This window comes from Mytilus californianus, unplaced genomic scaffold (assembly GCF_021869535.1).
Source record: "Mytilus californianus isolate M0D057914Y unplaced genomic scaffold, xbMytCali1.0.p SCAF_10, whole genome shotgun sequence".
Lineage (NCBI taxonomy): Eukaryota > Metazoa > Mollusca > Bivalvia > Mytilida > Mytilidae > Mytilus > Mytilus californianus.
In genome coordinates, this window is record NW_026262582.1 from 29196667 (window position 1) to 29218063 (window position 21397).

At 31.2% G+C, this 21397-nt stretch overlaps 1 protein-coding gene across 4 annotated transcripts in view; it reads left to right on the forward strand.

Moving 5' to 3' along the window:
- The first annotated feature begins 2310 nt into the window (after positions 1-2310).
- The window catches only part of LOC127717889 (transient receptor potential cation channel subfamily M member 1-like), a 156138-nt gene continuing 137051 nt past the window's right edge, over positions 2311-21397 (forward strand). For 2 of the 4 annotated variants that reach the window (XR_007989459.1, XM_052223746.1), the window contains exons 1-8: positions 2311-2466; positions 8486-8625; positions 10470-10527; positions 11620-11782; positions 12234-12346; positions 13374-13446; positions 13766-13934; positions 14291-14429. Coding sequence is in view for 3 of the 4 variants with exons in the window: in XM_052223746.1 (XP_052079706.1) it covers positions 8510-8625; positions 10470-10527; positions 11620-11782; positions 12234-12346; positions 13374-13446; positions 13766-13934; positions 14291-14429 (831 nt within the window). In the remaining variant the exon portion in view is untranslated. Of the gene's footprint in view, positions 2467-6223; positions 6273-8485; positions 8626-10469; positions 10528-11619; positions 11783-12233; positions 12347-13359; positions 13447-13765; positions 13935-14290; positions 14430-21397 lie in introns of those variants that run through there. The other 2 variants (XM_052223747.1, XM_052223748.1) reach the window with 2 other exon arrangements.

Consider the following 21397-nt stretch of genomic DNA (forward strand, 5'->3'; position numbering starts at 1 on the left):
CACCAAAATAACTAGATAAAACACAAAGACACAAAGAAGTGCAGATCTGAGAATACTCGCAGTTAGTGACACCTAGTACAAAACCAATAACAATTTATTAAAAAATAATGTATCTAAGACTAAAATATCAACATCGAATAGCGAGACGACTGTCAATTTCAAAATGGTTAATTGTTAAAATTTACTTTAATTATTCTTCAGGTAAACCATTCAAGAAATGTATAGATAATGGCAAACAATCGAGAAACGTTTGCAAACTATTCCACTGTCAATCCCAAGTATGTATGGAATAATACATTTTACAGTTTCATTATCAATAATTATTTAATAAAGGTACAAATAGCATACTTAAACGTGTTCGTCATGATATCAAAGCTAAGATACAAATACTAATTAGCTAAAGTTGTCATTTCACTAATGCAAAAATACATAAATTACAATTCCTCCATTAATACAAAATGAAATGAGTTGATGGTCTTTCTTCTATAATCATACAAACTGTAATAATCTATTGTGAGTAGTTGTTCTTCTTTGATGTCTTCGAGAAGCCTAATATTAACATAAAAGCTGATTTGCAAGACAATTTAACGAATGTTTTTTTGCGAATTCCATGTTATTTTTATACAAATGTTCATCTATTTTGAAATAATTCATTCAGTAATATTTCAGAATAAAAAGAGATAAATGCATTTTTTTTTTTTATTTTCACTTATAATAAAACGAGCCAAAGTTGTGTGCAAATATAAAAAAGAAGATGTGGTATGATTGGCAATGAGACAACTCTACACAAGAGACCAAATGACACAGAAATTAACAACTATAGGTCACCGTATGGCCTACATCAATGATCAAAGCCAATACCGTACTGACATCTATGAAAGGCCCCGAAATGACAATGTAAAACAATTCAAACGAGAAAACTAACGGCCTAGTTTATGTACAAAAAATGAACGAAAAACAAATATGTAACACATAAACAAACGACAACCACTGAATTACAGGCTCCTGACTTGGGACAGGCACATACATACAGAATGTGGCGGGGTAAAAAATGTGAGCGGGATCCCAACCCTCCCCTAATCCTGGGTCAGTAGTGCAACAAAACACAACGACAACTGTACAAAACAATAAACAGATTACGCATATTGTCAACAGCAACAACTACAAATTACAGGCTACTGACTTGGGACAGGCACATATAGAATGTGGCGGGGATCCCAACCCTCCCCCTAACCTGGGACAGTGGTGTAACAGTACAACATTAGAATGAACTATAAAAATCAGTTGAAAGAGGCTTAACTCATCAGATGGATAAAAATACAAATACTACAAGTACAAGTGGACGTGGCCGGGTACTTGTATACCCAAACAACAAAAAGACACTAAGTACAGATCTGAGAGTACTCGCAGTTACTGACAGCTAGTTCAAAGCCACTAACAACTAATTAACATAATCATGCATCTAAGATTAAATTATCAATCCATACACACCCAACATCCAATGGATTTAGTGTAAGGACGTCATAAACAGTCAGAGAAAATCATGACCTTGTGCAATGCCAAGATACAGGTATTGACAGATTGCAGATCCAAGAATGTGTATATGTATATAACAACAATATTTAGTTTGCTTTTAATTTACTGATAACAAAATCGATGTTACTACCAATAAAACAATATTTAATGATCTAATTACAGTGTTGAAAAAGAATAGGTTTATTTAGACCTTTTGTTTTTAAATTTGTGGCATATATAGATATAAGAAGATTTGGTATGAGTGCCAATGAGACAACTCTCCATTCAAGTCAAAATTTATAAAAGTAAACCATTATAGGTTTTCAACACGGAGCTTTGGCTCACACCGAACAGCAAGCTTAATAGCCCATTAACCTTATCTTGACCTTAACGAATAAATAACACAGAATCCTTATTATGTTATTCTTGAGAATGGAGCGGAATTGTGTTTCATATGTTTGTAAATACATACAATGCAACTATCATTTTTTATAAATGTAATAAAACCATTTCTTTCTTTTCCTTCAGTTTAACATATTTGAAACTTTTCACTACGTCGGTTTTGTAAAGAAAAAGATCCACAATGATAAAATGAATACACATTTTTGTAAAATGAAATCAATGAACGGGAACTTTTGAATTGCATATTTAAAAAACACTTGTGCGTGCAAACAGATGTTTAAAGACTTTGTTAACAAGTACAAGGTCTTTAATTATGTCTGAATGACATTGATTTGTTGATAGGGCAAATTAACTGTAATTTTAAGTCTAATTCTATTTTAAAGGACTATTCAACAGATACATAGTTCGTTTTTTTTTATTTGAAAAAACATGTAGGATTGTATTTGATTTGAAATTAATCATTGACAATATTTAATTAATTTGTTTATTCTTTCATCAAATATCTGTGTTTGGGACATTAGACAATTATATTAGGATGATCTGTTAAAAGTGAGTACCCATTTTTATCGCAAAATAATATTGTATGCGTAGGTAACATTGTTGTTGTTGTTGTTGTTGTTGTTGAAAGGGGGGCGGTTATTGTCTGCAACTGTTTTATTGAACTACTAGAATTGAAACAAAGTTATTAAGGACATGAAAAGTATTAAACTAAAGTTAAAAGCATGTGTACCGATACGTAAAGCTATTATTTCGCCTATATCAGACATGTCTCGCTTTATTTGCTTTTTTAAGTCATTGACATGCTAAAATATGAAAATGTCTTACAGCATTTAAACATGGGCGGTGATAATTCAAACAACGTTGTTCATTATTCCGATGACATTACGATTTTACATAGCTACTGACTCTGTCACCAATACTGCCGCTTTTAATCAAATGTTTGAGGTGACTTCGTTAAATCTGTTAAGGATGTTGTTTCTGTGTTCTGTTTTCCTGCCCGTCACTATCCAACAAAAAGTTGTTAACATCTAATGTAGCTTCGCGTAGTATCACATACAAAAATAAAAAGAAATTTTAAATCCCCCCAAAACCACATGGCCATATATAACTTTTTCACAAGTTTATTGTTTTCTGGTTGGTATTATATCAATAGTTAAGATCCGTTTTGTTACATCTGGTGATCAGTTTATTTGGTAATTGTCAATGGCAGTCAGCAGGATTTTAGAACAACAGTTGTTCGACCTGCTAGTCAAATGCGTTTTGTTAAAATATACTTTTTCACTTTTTTGGTCTTTTGGAAAATGTTGTTTGTGTTGTATTTTGACCCCTGTACCAAGAAATTTGTTTTGCATGCACACGTATAGAAATGCGGTTTTTATTCAACGCAATCATAGGTTTGAACGTTGTTTTCAATTTAGACATGTTTATATTTTTTCGTTTAGGCTTGCATTTTATTTGCCTTCGGGTTTATATGATCCGTTCATCCTATTTAGACACTTCAAAGTTCAAGAGTTTATTCTAAAATGAGGTAAATTATTTGGCCTTCCAAATACCGTTTCGATTCCTAACATCACTGAAGAGACATTAATTGCCGAAATCCGGATATGGTGTACTAATTTTTGCACCTTTTGTTTGCGGTATACAATCTTTTCCGCAAGTTTATTGTTTTCTGTTTGGTATTAAATTAATAGTTAAGATCCATTTTGTTACATATGGTGACCCTTTTTTTTTTGGCAATCGCCAATGGCAGTCAGCAGGGTTTAAGAACATCAGTTGGTCGACCTGCTAGTGAAATGCGTTTTGTTAAAATATACTTTATCACTTTTTTGTTTTTTTGGAAAATGTTGTTTGTGCTGTATTTAGACCCGTCTACCAAGAAATTTGTTTTGCATGCACACGTATAGAAATTGCGGTTTCTATCCAACGCAATCATAGGTTTGAACATTGTTTTTTTAATTTAGACATGTTTATATTTTTTCGTTTGGGCTTGCATTTTATTTGCCTTCGGGTTTATATGATCCGTTCATCCTATTTGGACGCTTCAAAATTTAAGAGTCTATTCTAAATTGAGGTAAATTATATGGCCTTTCAAATACCGTTTCGATTCCTAACATCACTGAAGAGACATTAATTGCCGAAATCCGGATATGGTGTACCAATTTTTGCACCTTTTGTTTGCGGTATACCATCTTTTCAGCAAGTTTATTGTTTTCTGTTTGGTATTAAATTAATAGTTAAAATCCATTTTGTTACATCTGGTGATCCTTTGTTTTTTTAGGCAATCGCCAATGGCAGTCAGCAGGGTTTAAGAACATCAGTTGGTCGACCTGCTAGTCAAATGCGTTTTGTTAAAATAAACTTTTTCACTTCTTTGTTTTTTTGGAATGTTGTTTGTGCTGTATTTAGATCCCTCTACTAAAGAATTTGTTTTGCATGCACACGTATAGAAATTGCAGTTTTTATCCAACGCAATCATAGGTTTGAACGTTGTTTTCAATTTAGACTTGTTTATATTTTTCGTTTGGGCTTGCATTATATATGATTTCGGGTTTTTATGATCTGTTCATCCTATTTCGACACTTCAAAATTCAAGAGTGTATCCTAAATTGAGGTAAATTATATGGCTTTCCAAATACCGTTTCGATTCCTAACATCACTGAAGAGACGTTAATTGTCGAAATCCGGATATGGTGTACTAATTTTTGCACCTTTTGTTTGTGGTATACCATCTTTTCCGCAAGTGTATTGTTTTCTGTTTGGTATTTAGTAAATAATTTTAAAAGATCCATTTTGTACCTTCTTGTGATCCGTTTATTTGGCAATCGCCAATGGCAGTCATCAGGGTTTAAGAACATCTGTTGTTCGACCTGTTAGTCAAATGCGTTTTGTTAAAATATACTTTTTAACTTTTTTGGTCTTTTGGAAAATGTTTTTTGTGCTGTATTTGGACCCCTCTATCAAGAAATTTGTTTTGCATGCACACGTAAAAAAATTGCGGTTTTTATCCAACGCAATCATAGGCAAGTTAAACAATGAGCAAATGCTAAATGCTATAAAAGGTTCCTGAATGCACAAGAAAAAATAGCTAAACTGTGTGTATTTGAGGAGTAATTTGATTCAATTGATAAGGTTTATTGTGTAATTTAGGAAGCCAATACATACCGGGAAGACGGTGTTATTCAGGCAACACTTTGAATCGTTTTTAGATTGTGTTTATCTACAGTCTCATTTGCAGTAACATGAGAGTACGCATTGCTAACTACTTTATCAGCAGGTTAAATCAGAATATATTGATATTCATATATCAATTTAATATTATTTGCAATTTCAGTGGCAAAATAATGGCTTTTACCTCCTAATACAATTATCGTTCTACTGCTATTCTCCGACACAATATATTAACCATAGTTTGATTTTATTACATGCTTTAACTTTAAAAAATATGAGTACCTTGTGTTTCTGTATGCACATTACGTAGGCATTAAAATATTTCAAATTGTCAAATCTGATTAATTTAACTTGTCGCAATATTCATTTCTGATGACAACATAACAATTTTTGAAATGATAACCACAGTTTGACTTGTAAAATTAAAATTGATCCTCTATTTCTACATTAACGCAAAAAATGATTGGTCAATTTGTTAATATGCAAACTAAGTGAACGAAGTGAAGATGACGTTTTTTTCACAATATTCATCGAACAATTGGGGCATGTATATATGTATATATATTCATGTGTGTTTATGGTTGCAATACGATTAAATGACGTGTATAACTTACTGCTTTCAATCAATTTTCTGATATACTTTAACAGTTATTAAATTTTCACCATGACAGTTTTTAAAGAGGTAAACATAAAGTCATTAACTTACAATTTATATTACACAAATGAATCTGAATATAAACGAATTATTTCGAACTGTACAAAACATTTAAAAAACTTCCACCGTACATTAACCATTTTAAAAAGATTGTGTCAACGAGAACAAAGACATACATTTTCTTCAATGGTCTTATTTCATTTAAATGAACATCACAATATCATGACTACAGTTATTAAAGATTGAATTCAATCGATATTCCTGACTTCACAATATTTTGTTCATTGGTTTTTCTTAACACAAAACAGACTGGTAAAAATATTATCATTTTTCTTCCAACGATATATAATTGAGTTAAAACGCGGGTTGATTTTCATACGATATAAATGTTTGTCACTTTAGAATTATAATTTGCTAAATTATGAGGAGTCAGATAGTATGTCTAAGTACATATATTTTAATTTAAATCTTCTTTTATTTTAGATTTGTGCTCGTGACTTTCGACATTTAATTTAGGATGATTTATTAAAAAGTTAGTATTTTTCGTATCTCAAAATGAAAAATATATGTGTGGACAACATAATGTTACTCAATATATTATCAACGATTCTTTGTTTTTTAAAGGCAGACAACATTGGTTTTAGATACCACTACTCACCATACTATCCCTAATCCAAACCCCAACCCCCATCCACCCCCTCGTTTTATCTTATATTTTATTCTCATATATTACGCTTTTAGGAATTAGAGTTATAATACATAAGAACATTGCAGATATTGTCCTCAATGCGGTTCAATAGTTTGTAGAGCATAGGTAGAAAAAAGGTGCAATTACCCGTACAAACGAATATAAAATAAGAATGAACAAGGATGATCAAACAAATCAAAACGAAGGAATACGGATTGAAAAGGGAGCACGTTATTCCTAAATATAATTTAACACAAACAATAGATAACATTTCTTACATCAGAAAATAAATTTTAGATTTAATTTTCCAAATTTCTAATCGAATATTTGAAATAAATTGGTAGCCTAAACGACAGTCTGATTAAAACCAAACCCCTCACTTGCTATCGTTTATTGATATGTCCCAATCGTCATATCAGAAAACGGGAGCGCTTAGAGGTTTGATTTTAATCGATTGCCCAAACACAACCGTCGATATAATGATTGATAATCTCTTTGTTTATTTGTTTTTTATTTGATTTCCACTCAATTTAAAAACTAATTCAATTGAGTATGCAAGTTCTATCAATATTCTGTAAAAAAGTTCAGGAAAATCAGGTTTGATATTATGTAATGCAGTTAAATCGCTTTAGGCAATATGCATTCCCGCCTTTAAATGTCGATAAGAATAATAACAATTAGTGCATACCCGGCGCAGTGCAAATCAGTACATGAAAGAAGCTTAACTTTATATTAATTCAAAAAAAATACTAGCATACGAGTATACAAGGAAACAAATAATAAGCAAAACCAGTGAATACGCTAAGGGTTTTTCACCAGGTGCAACCTAAATAGGTATCGCTTCCCTTTATAAGGGGAAAAAAATATTTTAAAATTTTGTGTTACCATGTACTGACAAATTCCCGACTGCTACGCTTTCTTGTCACGAGATTATTTATACATGTCTGAATACAAACACATATTTCTTATAAGGACAAATTTTGAAATGTAAAAACTAATCACCGAATTAAGCTTTGCCTTTAAAATCGACAACTGATTTGTATACTTAGTTCTTATGTTGTACTGTTACACGACTGTCCCAGGTTAGGAGAGGGTTGTCGCCTTCAAACGAGTTTAACCCCGCCACTTTATTTATGTGCCTGTCCCAAGTCAAGAGCCTGTAATTTAGTGGTTGTGGTTTGTTGCGTGTAACATATTTGTTTTTTATTCATTATTTTGTTCATAAATTAGGCTGTTAGTGTTATTGTTTGAATTGTTTTACATTTGTCTTGTCGGGACGGGGGCTTTTATCGCTGACTATGCGGTATGGGCTTTGCTCAGTGTAAGACCCTACTGTGACCGATAGCTGTTAATTTATTTTTTGTCATTTGGTATTTAGTAGAGAGTTGTCTCGTATTTACCACAGATAGTAAAAAACATGTACACACGGTAACTGGCACAAATTTAGATAAATTGATTAGGGAAACTGTCGGGAAAACATAGGAATTATTTATCTTTTTTTTTCTTTTGTGCATTCCCGTTTAAAAGTTTGATCGTTAAACCGATGTTTGACTGATGATTCCCCCAGGGTACTCTCGTCTAGCAGAGCTTTTGACCAAGTGATAGTAATAACATTAACGATATGAGTTTGACTGTACAAAATGCGCATTTCTACACTTAATGTCTCTTCAATTGTGTTCTAATGCTCCAATGCTTATCAAATAAGGAAGAGCTTATAAACCAAAAATGATAAAAGGTATAGTCATAGAATGGCAAGAAATCAGAGCTATGCATGAGGAGGTATATTAGAATTATTTACACAATATCCGTATTTTTAGGTTAGTACCGAAGTACTGGCTACAGGGCTGGTGATACGCTCGAAGACTAACAGTCCACCATAAGAGGTACTCACTCAATCGTAGTAATAAAATTATCTGTGCCAATTCTAACTGCTCAATACCGTTATCAGGCAAACTTGCATAAAAGTAAATTCATACCGACCAACAGTTTAAATATGTGAATCAAAAGATAACATACGTGATGCTTTTAAATGTTGATGAATTGAATGGTATTTTCAGAATATCTGTAATTGAAATTGAAGTATGACATCAGTGGCTGCCCGTTCTACCTTCTATGGAGCAGAAACGCCTCCCTCAGGACGAATTTGGGAAAACGGAAGTATGAACGAATATCGAGAGGATGTCACAAAGAAACGAGAGGTAAATTTTTAGAATGAAATTTTGCATCCTATTTGAAACTTATGAACGAATAGAGAGTAACTAAACATATATTACATCCATTTCAAATGAACTTTGGTGAAAAGTTTTCTCATTGGCGATCATACCACAACTCCTTATTTTTATATAAGTGTAGCATTACTTTGTGGAAATGGTGTGATATTTTGATATTTTACAGGTGAAGTTAAAAATCTGTATTTACAATCAGTAAAGCCTTCGAATACGTAGAATTAAACGAAATTTGTATCTGTATATTGCATAAAACAGATTGAACGTATCCTTGCATATATGAAAATAATATTTGACGCAGTCTAGATCTGCAACCAAAATGGCAATATCTTCGTTAAAGTAATATCCGAGAAATGTGTATGTATATCCTTCACCAAATGTGTTTTATTTATGAATTAAAAATAACAATTATCATTTTAATGATACAGTTTTGGTCGTTTTCTATTTCAGTGAGTATTAAAACAACCATTATAAGTGAGTTAAATTATAATGTTATTAGGGAGTCCAAGAGAATGACAGCGATAATGATCACTGATCTTTGGCTCTATTTACACATCATAGTGTTCAGTCAATAGCACTGTTGGTGCGAACGTCTATATGACATCATTTGTTTTAGCTACCACATTTTTATTTTATGAAGTTATTCATTAATGATTTTTTTTCTAATATTAAATACTTTTTAAAGTGATTTGTACTATACCTTGTTTTATCCACTTCATGATACTATTGGTAGAAATAGCAAGATCTCTACTCTACAAACACTACACCGTGATCCTAACTCTTCCGGATCAAAAAAATCGCCAGCGCTTATCTTCCATAAAATATGAATGTTTTTGTCATTTACAGAATTTTTGTTGACTGTATTTGTTAGGTCAATGGTAGTATGACTTTTGACGTCACTCGGTATTTGTGCATCTAGCAATAGGATTGTTGTCTTTTAACGTTCCTGTTGCATGCCGGACCAGAGATGCGGGTATGACGTACGAGTTGTTTGCACTGTTTGCTTCATTTTATTTTTCCTTGTTTTTATATTTAACTTAGTTTGGACTTTATGAAGTACGGCATTATATTTTTATAAACTATATTCACAACCCACTACAAAAACTGTTTTTACTGGTCTCTTTGTTAGATTTACTATCAACTACAATAATGTCTTTTGCTGGCGTCTCAGTCAGATTTGTTTGTATGTTTGTTTGAATTTTTTAGTCAGTTGTGTTGTGTGTCTGTGATGTTTGTTTACACACGTATTTTTTTTATGTTGAATCAAAATTATTTTCAGATTAACCTATCATGTAAATAAAAGCAAAAGTAGTATACCGCTGTTCAATAGTCATATCTCCATTTTGTTTGCACACTCAATGTTGTCAATATAGTGGAACAACAAACAAACGTCATACAAGTGGGAGGTGTGGCTACCTATAAGACTAGGTCACTCCATCATTTTCCTTGGAAAATGCCTGTATGAAGTCAGGAATATGCCAGTTATTTTCAATTTGTTCTACTTGTTAGTATATTCTCATGTTTGATTTCGTCAAGTTTTATGGACTTCCCCCTTTTTAAATTACCGTGGAGTTTGATATTTTTGTTTATACATTTTTTACATGTATTCACAAGTTTTCTAGAATCCCTAAAATTAAGATCTTGACATACGGTATGTTCTTTGTGGTATTGTTGACAAACCCATATTGTATTTATTTGCTTGATGTAAATCTTTTTTTGTTCAACTTGGTTCGAACATTTTAAGAATGTATTCTTGTCTTTTCTACATGTAAGCATGCATGTCATAGACGTTAGGATAATTGTTTTCTTGTTTTAGGAAAAAACGTAAGGAAAAATCCGGTTACAGTTTACAGAACAAATCGATGTGTCCACTCGTATGTATTTAAATATAAAATAAATGATTGTGACTCATCAATATAAGATGCATCAAAGCAATACAACAATCTTATTAGTAGAATTGTTGCTAAGGCAAAATAAATTATCATAAAAATGTGTACCGAAAAAAAGCAGTCATGACGGGGGGGGGGGGGGGGGTTCTATACAGAAAAGCTTATATATAATGCAGAATCTTTTATCGTATTACACTTTTTATACTTGTGAATTAAAATCATTGTTGAAACAAACGTCACATGAGCCTCATCATATCTGATATGTGCAATCATATAGGAGTGGTAACATATAGATTCATTAAAGGTTTTGACGGAAATAAATGATAATATACATGATATAAAGTCAAATCACCGGATTCTTTATCTCAATTTAACCGTTCGAAATTTGAGTAGCTTATTTAATTCCATTTCTCAGACTATTCCATTTCTAAAGACACGAACGATGTGATGATGTTTCACAGAACCAAACCGCGACAAATAAAGAAACGGTATTTATCAAAAGTACAATATGATAGTTTTGTGATATATTGATCAGATTTAACTTCAATGAAGAACCTTTGAGTCTTCAAAATGCATTTATCTATTGTGAATGTCTTGCATGGGCTGGACATTTTGAATGCCATTGAGAAATCAGGGTATATTCGATAGGAACAGACATTTATTCTGTCAACAGGTCACATAAGAACCCCTCAAATAGTTGTTACAGCAGTTCTTAACGTGCAGAGATCGTAGCATGATATAATGGGCGAACAGTTGTTCGTTCGAAACCTAACAGGATTAAAAGAAAAGGTAACATCTTTGAGAAGAATACAATTTAAAGCATAGCTTACCGTATTAGTCGATTTATGCGACGCACACATGGTATCGGTTGAATATTAGTGATTTCGACCGTAAAATTGGGAAGTGTCTTATTCTAGCGTAAAACAAATGTATACCCGTGTAAATACCATAACATTCATTGCTAGCCGCCTTAAATAGAACGTGAAGTTAAAATATATGGTAACTGTTATCAAATGGCTATTGTCAATGATTTTATTTCGTTAGTATAAGATAGAAAATTATTTTCTTTTCTCTCAGTGTATTCGATTGCTCAAAGTAAAAAAAGACCAACATAAATTGAAAAACGGGAAAGAACCAGTAGCAGTACTGTCTATCATAGGAGAGGCTAAAGAGTATCTGCCGAATGAAACCATTAAAAATCAACTTAAAACTGGTCTGATTGAATTAATGATAACAACATGTAAGCGTACATTTTTTTTTTATTCATTTTACTTCTTTGACTTCGTAAATAACTATTTGTGCTAATTTTGTAGAAAATGTCCCCTCTAATCTAAATTCGGTTCAATCAATCATTTGAGAAGCAAACATAAACTCTGTTTATACATTGGAGAAAAATTAGTATGACATGCTGTATTTAGATAGAATTCGAAAGTACAGTGCTTTTATTTTATTAATTTACAAAGCATACGCATTGCCATATTGAACGAATTAATATATACGAGATAACTCGTGTGATTTTATCAACAAATTAAACCTTAATAAATTTTCTTTTCATCACATATGGTCTGAATAGCTATAACAGTAAATATACATTTTTATACCGTTTGGAACATAATACTATTATCATGATTATAATAACTATTCATTTTTTTAAAATACAATTAAAATCATCATTATTTGGTTACTTTCAGGTATATGGATAATTACTGAAGGACGAGATACATGTATCGGGCAGGTTGTTGAAGAAGTGATTCGAGGAAACACAGACAAATGTCAATCTCGTTGTTTCCACAAGGATGATACTGTAAGGGACAATTGAAAGTCACTAACGATTTAGTCATATTTTACAAACAATAGAATAATTTTCAAAGCACACTAGGATTACTTATAAAACACATTATAACTATTTTCAAAACACATTACAATTACTTTCAAAATACACGAGAATTACTTTGATAAAAGACTAGAAAAAATTCAAAACAGTAATTACTTGAATGTATAAGCATTTATTCTAATATAAAATGACAATTTGTAAGAATCAAATATTATGTGTAACTATTTCAAAAACAATATTAGATACACCTCCTCTTCTTACTTCAGACACCAATATCTATAGAATAAACTCATCATAGATACCAGGATTAAAATTTTATATTTGCGCCAGACAAAAGACTCATCAGTGACGCTCGAATAAATAAAAGTAAAGATCGATACGTTGTGATAAAAGCAGCATCTGTATTTTGTTTTAAATGTGTACGAACTTGAACATTATTCATCTTTAAATATTTAAAAGTATTTATTTTTAAAGAAAACATGCTTCGAATAGCATGTTGTTTTTTGTTTTCATTTTCCGCCGAAAATGTCGAAAAAGGTTGATTCTAGATTTTAGCCATCATGGAAGACTTGTATAGCTTTTTTTATTTGATGACAATAGTCGATTTTAAAGGTCATGTTTCAAGTTAGAAACCTTTCAATTAGTTTTCTGTATATATCTTAATCTTAAAAAGATATTAATGTTGGTATCATACCATTGTTTGTCCTTAAATTTATTTACAAAGTTTGTAGACTTTGATCGATGTAGGGCTTGACATATAGTATACCTTATTGTCTTTTAAACCTTATGTTGACTTTCATTTTTTTTTTTTTTTGGTATTTTTTATTTTTGTATGTTGTTGAGCTCCTTTTTCATGGACGTATATTCAGTCCTAAAAATAATTCGTAATTTATCTAGATTGGTCACACACATTTGAGTGATAATAAGTAGAGTTAGGATCTATGTTTCAACATAATGAGTTTCTCAATTTATGAATCAATTAGTTCAATACACACAGGAACGTGACAGACTTAAAACCGGAAACCAGTCGATTCAACCAAATGAAAGTAACCTGGAAGTTTTCATTAAAGGTGAGGGAACATTTTTAACTTTGGGCTCTTACGATTCTAGTCGATTGAAAATATGAATAAATTATTAGTAGATGAGTAAATATTTAAATCAATGAAAAAGGAATCATGAACACATTCTGACGATTTTTTTTTATATCTAGAAACTGTACGGATGCTTTAATTTTATAATGAAATAACTTGTAAATCCTAAAGTGAGGGATTTCCTTCCAGCAAATAACTTAACATATACTTAATTGTAATGATTCGGTTTGAAAGTTTGGATGTTCCTGTAGAAAACTATTTACAGGTATATTTTCATGTCATATATATTTTACAACAGAGCACTTGAAGATACCGTTGATAGTTATGCTTGTTGGCGGCGGGGAAAACTCATTCGAAGCCGCTTTGGGGAATTTAAAGAGGAGTTATCCTGTTTTGGTAATAGAAGGGTCTGGGAAAGCGGCTGACTTTATATGTAAGGGATACAGAATGGGTATGCATAACAACAGGTTAGTGATTTATTTTTAAGTATGAATTTGCTTTGAACTTACGTTCCGTAACTGGGAGTAACGGCGAGAAATGGTATATGCGTATTCTTTGTCTATCGTAATTTTATAGGATATTTTTTGTGCGTTATATCAATCTAATGAGTCAAGCTAGTAGCAACCAATTCTTACAATTTGCCTGTTTGCTGTGAAATTAAATCTCTGTCCCGGATAAGGGGAGGGTCGAAACATTTTTTACTGTCGAAGGTATGAGAAGGTTTGATGAATTCTGAATTCAAATATATTGTCCAAATATAGACAAGTACATGTATGTTCATAAGAATATATCCGTCATCAGTATGTCTTTTGTATATTTACAGTGAAGAATTAAAATCTGAAATGATAGAAGCAGCAAAAATGGTATATGGTTCAAATAATGAAAAGGCAGATACAATACAAACTAAATGTGAGAAATTAATAACGCACCTACAGGATGTAATGGAGAGAAATTCGAAATCGGTATGCATTATATATTGAACAAGTATGTCCGGTATAAACACATACAAGAAAATATTTTTTACCATGACCTTTGCATAAGCTAATTGTTGTTTCTGACATCTAGGTCTTTGTCGCATAGATTAAAATTTAGGCACTTTTAAAATGGATTGAAGGTGTCAACTGTATTTCACTTACTTAAAAAAATCTTCACTGGGGGGGGGTTATAACATTCATAACAGGTTTTTGAGTATTGTTTCATCTAAACAAAACAGTGTGACTTGAAAATTAAAACAACAGTATTGACTTTGTTTGAATAAAATAAATTTACATTTCAAAGCAATTCAATCAAATGGCATTAACATTCTGGTTCACTGAAGTTATGCAGTAGTTCTGCATATTTATCACATTTGTAAAATCATCATTTTAATTTTCAAGAAGAAATAACTTACTGTCTAATTGAAGCAGAATTTTTTAGCAATAAAATCAAATTTAAACATACACTATTTTCATTTATGTGGTAGTAAAGATTTCAAATGAAATTACCTGCGTACGTAAAGTGCACTTGCGTATCTAATGAGAATCTGTTATTGCCAGTCTATGAATTTTGTCAAAGGGGCATTAGCTACGAGATGTTCAATCATTAATGAAAGTAAAATAATGAAATAATAATTCGCTTTTAGCAAACAATTTGGTTCAATTTTGTAAAAATAAGCTAAGAAAAATCGCTGATGCATTTTTCACTTGCAAGTAAATAATTCGACATCTTTGAATCCGTATTCATGTGACCTTCAATTTAACCCCTTAGCTAGAGATAGGTTACACATGAATTAGAAGTGTTCAGTTATTAAAAGGAAAAAGATGTCAACATTGAAAGTGAAACACGAGTAAACCATTTGATTGTCTGATTCGATCTACAAAATCTTATTCTTATACAAGTAAAAACGATGATTAACATATATTTTAAACATATAATATGAAATCAAACAGACGTAGAAAAATCCAATTGCACAAGTGCGTTATCTATTTATATCTATATTTATGTTTATATCGGGTTATGTGACCGTCGGTAGTCTTTGGAGGTCATCTCGAATGTTAATTAGATGGCGTCTAGACTCTAACTCATACGAACTACTAATACATATTATCGAACCATTGCATTGTAAATTGTTGATTTTAAACTTTTTATGATTTGGATAAACGTTTTAGTATGTTATAAATCAAATATGAGAATATGAGTCAAATCGGTGAACACGAATTTGACAGCTAATGCCCCTTTTAATAAGTCGCTAAAGTTTAAACAAAGTATTCCCTTACATTAAAAATCATACACTGGAATTTTTATCCATATTAAATACTTTTAACATGATGAATAATAATGAAATTTATGTATTTTTATTAGTTACGTGGTTCCCTAATTTCAAGCCTTAATTTTTACGTATTCCTTACCTATGATACGATCAATTTTTTTCAGTATATTTTGCTGGTGAACGGGACAATATTCTATATTTTACCTGCTTATTAATTTCGTTTTCCGATGTTCTTTCTTTCTTTAATTTTTCTTTTCTATCTATCTTGATCTACAGTTGGGTGCAGACCAAGCGTAACATGTAGACGGGCGGAAAATGTTAACGCGGCGTTTACTCGCGTGCATTATATGTAAACGCCGCGTTAACTCTGCGTTAACTCTAAAATTTCAGTAGACATAAAAAGTAAACTGGCGTTTTCATTTACCTCCGCGTTAACGCGAAAAGGGCGCGTCTTCTGATTTTGTAAAGAGTAAACGGGCGTTTACGTCCGCGTTAACGTAGTAAAAGGCGCGTCTTCTATTTTTGTAAAAAGTAAATGCACATTTACTGGTTGTAGTTAACGCGCGTTAACGCAGTTTGTCATGGTATCCTGGATTACACTGACCTATCATATCAGATGACTAACTCCGTAAAAAATGTCTAACTTTACATTTTCGACAAATATATAGATAAACGATTACAATCAATGATATGACAAGTATTTAATTAATTTAAAATTCAAAACTGTACATAAGTTACAAAAGGATATTTTTTTCCGGAAGCGTAAAACCTTTTTAATCTATTTTTTGTCAGTGGTAATGGATTTGAAAACGATTACATGGTCCGAAAACAAAATGTTCAGATTCATGATCTGTTTGAAGCCTGGCCAAGATAAATTTGCCGTACAGAATGTTGTCAACAGTTGACCACTTACTCCTGGCACTTGAATATTATTTTCCCATATACATACAGTTTTGCATTACATGTATTTTTTTTATCAAAATGTTGTGTGAAGCGATACCCGTTCATTTATTATTTGCAACATAAATATTTGCAATTTAAGCTAACAGGTTGTTTTAATATCCTTGTACTGGTCTGATAATTGATTACTCTCTATACCTACGAATGGATTGTTTGCCTGCATCAACAAAAGGTGCCAATATTTTCCTTTTTGTTGAGATATTATACAACGGCATAACAATTCTGTTGTTTTGGTCCTTCAGGATGAATAGTTTTACACAAATAGAGAGCTCTATAAGTCTACAGTTACTAATATTTATGTTCATAACAATAAAAGTTGACAATATTTCTTTTTTTATCAATAATCGTGTACTGGCCTAATAATTGAATACTTTTTATTCCTCGGGATGGATTGTTAGACAGTAGTATACCGGTGTTCAAAAGTCATAAATCGATTGAGAGAAAACAATTCCGGGTTACAAACTAAAACTGAGGGAAACACATCAACTATAAGAGGAAACCAAACAAACAACAGGAACACTGAAGTGCAACAAAAACAAACGCCAACATACATAGAAACGAACAATTTGATATCAACTGCCATATTCCTGACTTTGTACAGGACATTTTAAGAAAAAATGGTGGATTGAACCTGGTTTTATGGCTAGTCAAACCTCCCGCTTACATGGGAATGTTAAAAAACATATCGCTAAAATGACAACACTACGTGACAGAAATACAGCACAAACCTTCATCACATAGAAACGCACAAACAAATAATATAATAGTCGACACAACATGCAAACCGCAGAACAACAGCGAACATCTTCCATCAACGACAAACACCACAAGACATCACAAACAGTGACGCACTTACGTAACGAATATGCAATCTCGAACTTTATACAATTATTTTCACAATACCGGTCCAAACAATTTTCATGACAATGATGGTATTGAAAGGCTATTTAATAATTAATTGGACTACAAACGATAAGACATGACACATTATCCAACCGAAGCCATAACAGAAACATCAAAAAATAAATACACGAATGTTGGATGTACAAAATACCAAGACACGTCGTATAGCAATGCAAATTCACACTCGGTATAACAGTCATATTCGGGAATAGGTCACGTTCGGTACAGACAGACGACATAGATGTTAAACCACAATCTAAGTAGTGGTAAAAATGTCATAAATTAGTTTAGACACAGACACATAAAAGTGAAGAAATTTAAATTTAAAATTGCAGTATTTGTTGTCGCGTCAAAAAAAAGGTGCCAATATTTTCCATTTTGTTAGAATATTATACAACGGCATAAAAATTCTGTTATTTTGGTCCCTAAGGATGAATAGTTTTACCCAAATGGAGAGCTCTATAAGTCTACATATACTAATATTTATCATGTTTATGTCGAAAACAATAAAAAGTGACAATATTTCTTTTTTTTTTATTATTATTATTGTACTGGCTTGATAATTGAGTATTGTTGTTCTCTCAGGATAGATTGTTAGACATAAAAGTAAAGAAATTAATGTTTAAAACTGCAAAATTTGTTCCTGCATAAAAACAAAAAGGTGCCAATATTTTCTATTTTGTTAGAATATTATACAAAGTCATTAACATTCTGTTCATTTGGTCCCTAAACATGAATAGTTTTACACAAATTGAGAGCTCTGAAAGTCTACAGTTACTAATAGTTATGTCCATAACAATCAAATGTGACAATATTTCTTTTCTTTTTTTCAATATTTTTGTATTGGCCTGATAATTGAGTAGTTTTTATACCTCAGGATGGATTGTTATGCATAAAAATGAAGAAATAAAATTTAAAATTGCAAAATTTGTTGTTGCATCAAAACGAGATGCCAATATTTTCCATTTTGTTACAATATCATACAACGCTTTAAAATTCTGTTCTTTTGAGTCACTAAGGATGAAAAGTATTACACAAATTGAGAGCTATATAAGTCTACCGTTTCTAATTTTAATGTCGAAAACAATAAAAAGTGACAATATTTCTAATTTTATTAATATTCTTTTACAGACCTGATAATTGAGTATTTTATAACCTAGAATGGATACATAAAGTGAAGAAATTTAAGTTTTGAATTGCAAAATTTGTTGTCGCATCAAAAAATATATTCCATTTTGTTATAATATTATACAACGGAATTAAAATTCTGTTCTTTTGGTCCCTAAACATGAAAAGTTTTACACAAATTGAGAGATCTATAAGTCTACAGTTACTAAATAAAGGCAACAGTATTGTACTGTTTCAATTGTGATAATTCGATTAAGCAAAAACAAATCCGAGTTACACACTAAAATCGAGGGAAAACATCAACTATAAGAGGAAAAAAAACGGAACAACAGAAAAACTGAACTAAAAGCAACCGTCAACATACATAAAAACAGACTGTCTAGTAATAACTGCCATATTCCTGACTTGGTACAGGACATTTTATGAAAAAAAGTGTTTGGTTTAACCTGGTTTTATGGATAGCCAAAACCTCCCGCTTAAATGGCACTGTTAAAAATACCGATAAAATGTCAACACTACGTGACAGGAATAGAGTACAAACAAACGCAAGAACACTCAGCACAGAAAAATACATATATAAATGATATAATAGTACATTACAACATTAAACATTTAAACCGCAGAATAACAACGGACACCTCCCATGAATTTACGACAGCGACCCAGGGACCCACAAACGAAATATAAACTGCGCGTCACATGAATGGATCAACGTCACAAAAGGTGACGTATTTTTTGTGACGTTTATATTATCACAGGTAAATTTCTAAAAGTAAAATAGATTTGTTTTATATAGACACGTACAAGAATATTAAATTTGGATTGCGTTTGTACTGGTGTTATTTTATGTATTTTTTAACCATGACAAGAATATTAAAATGGAATTGTGTTTGTAATGGTGCTATTATTTGTATATTCTAACCATGTCGGTTTTTCTACTAAATCAAAACTGTGTATAAACAAAATAATCCCGTGCATATAGTTGCTTTAAACTTAACATCATATAAATGAAGTAGCTGATTTTGTATCTTAACTTTTACATACATATAGAAAATATGACCCACCGGATCCACACGTATATAAAAGTTACAACAAAATGCCCGAAAACTAATATATATTTCGATAACAATCAAATGTGACAATATTTCTTTTTTTAATATTACTATTCTTGTACTGGCCTAATAATTGAGTACTGTGTATACCTCAGAGTGGATTGTTAGACATTAAAATGAAGAAATTTAAGTTAAAAATTGCAACATTTGTTGTAAGGATCAATATATGGTGCCAATATTTTACTTGTTTTTTTGTATTATTATAATGTACCAGAAATAAAATTTGGTTCTTTTGGTACCTCTGGATGACTAATTTTACACAAATCGAGAGCTCTTTAAGTCTACGATTAGTTATATGTATGTCGATAACAATAAACAGTGCCAATATCTTTTTTTTTATTTATTGATATTGTATTGTATACTTGTAAGAGCCTGATAATAGAGTACTTTTTAACCTCTTGGTTGATTTTCTGACATGAAAAGGAAGAGGTTTAAGATTGCAAAATTTGTTGTCGACATCAATATAAGGTGCCGATATTTTACCTTTTGTTAAAATATTATGTTACAGCAATAAAATCCTGTTCTTTTGGTACCTCATGAGGGTTATTTTTACACAAATTGAGAACTCTTTAAGTCTACGGGTACTTATATGTATGTCGATTACAATAAAAATTGCCAATATTTCTTTTTTTATATAATTAAAGCTTGTATCATTGTACTGGCGCGATGAATTTTCTTTTTATACCTTTGGGTGGATTGTTTGACATAAAAGGGAAAGAATTATTTTTTTTATAAAAAAAACAATTTCTGTTGTCTGCAGTGATGAACAGGTTGAATAAACGCGACATTATACATCTTATATATAAATGTCGATCAACAAAATCATTCTTAAATGCAGTAAACCATGAACGACGGCAATTGTTTTGAAATGAGCGTATTGTCTGAAAACAAAATTTCACAGATCATCTTCTGTCGTTTTTTTTTTTTTTTTTTTTTTTTTTGCAGTATCTAAATGTCCAATAATGTCTGAAAAAATTATTTAGCGATACTTTATTTATTTATCATTTGCAACATATGAACAAGCCATTGAAAATAAAGAAAACCAAGATTAACATAGTTCATTATAATCTGATAGAATGTACTTCTTAAAAAATATGGTTTTATTTTCAAACTTTAAAAATAAAAATCTTTCTAACAAGAAAAAATAGTATATGTTCTAAGTGCACGTACAGGTAAAGATGTAAAATCTTTAGTAAACGTAACTATAGTAAACGCGCGTTTTCTAATAAACGCGAAAATTGGAATTAACAAATGAAATATGCGCACGCATATCTATCTATCTATCTATCTATCTATCTATTTCTTTATATTTTTTGTGGAAAAGAGTTTATTTAGACGGATATTTTCCCGGCAAGTTTAGAAATTTCGAAATAAGTGTTTGTTAGAATTCCTAAAGGTTTGCAATTGAGATAAAACCACCTGTTTCCATTTAATTAATAAATGAAAATATGTTTTTATGACTAAAAGATGTATAGATAAACAGAATCCCTATATAGGTTGGATATTAGAGGGTGTGTTCCATTAAGGATTGTTCTATGTTGTTTTGTATAACGGGAATGGCAGTTAAAAATGCTATATG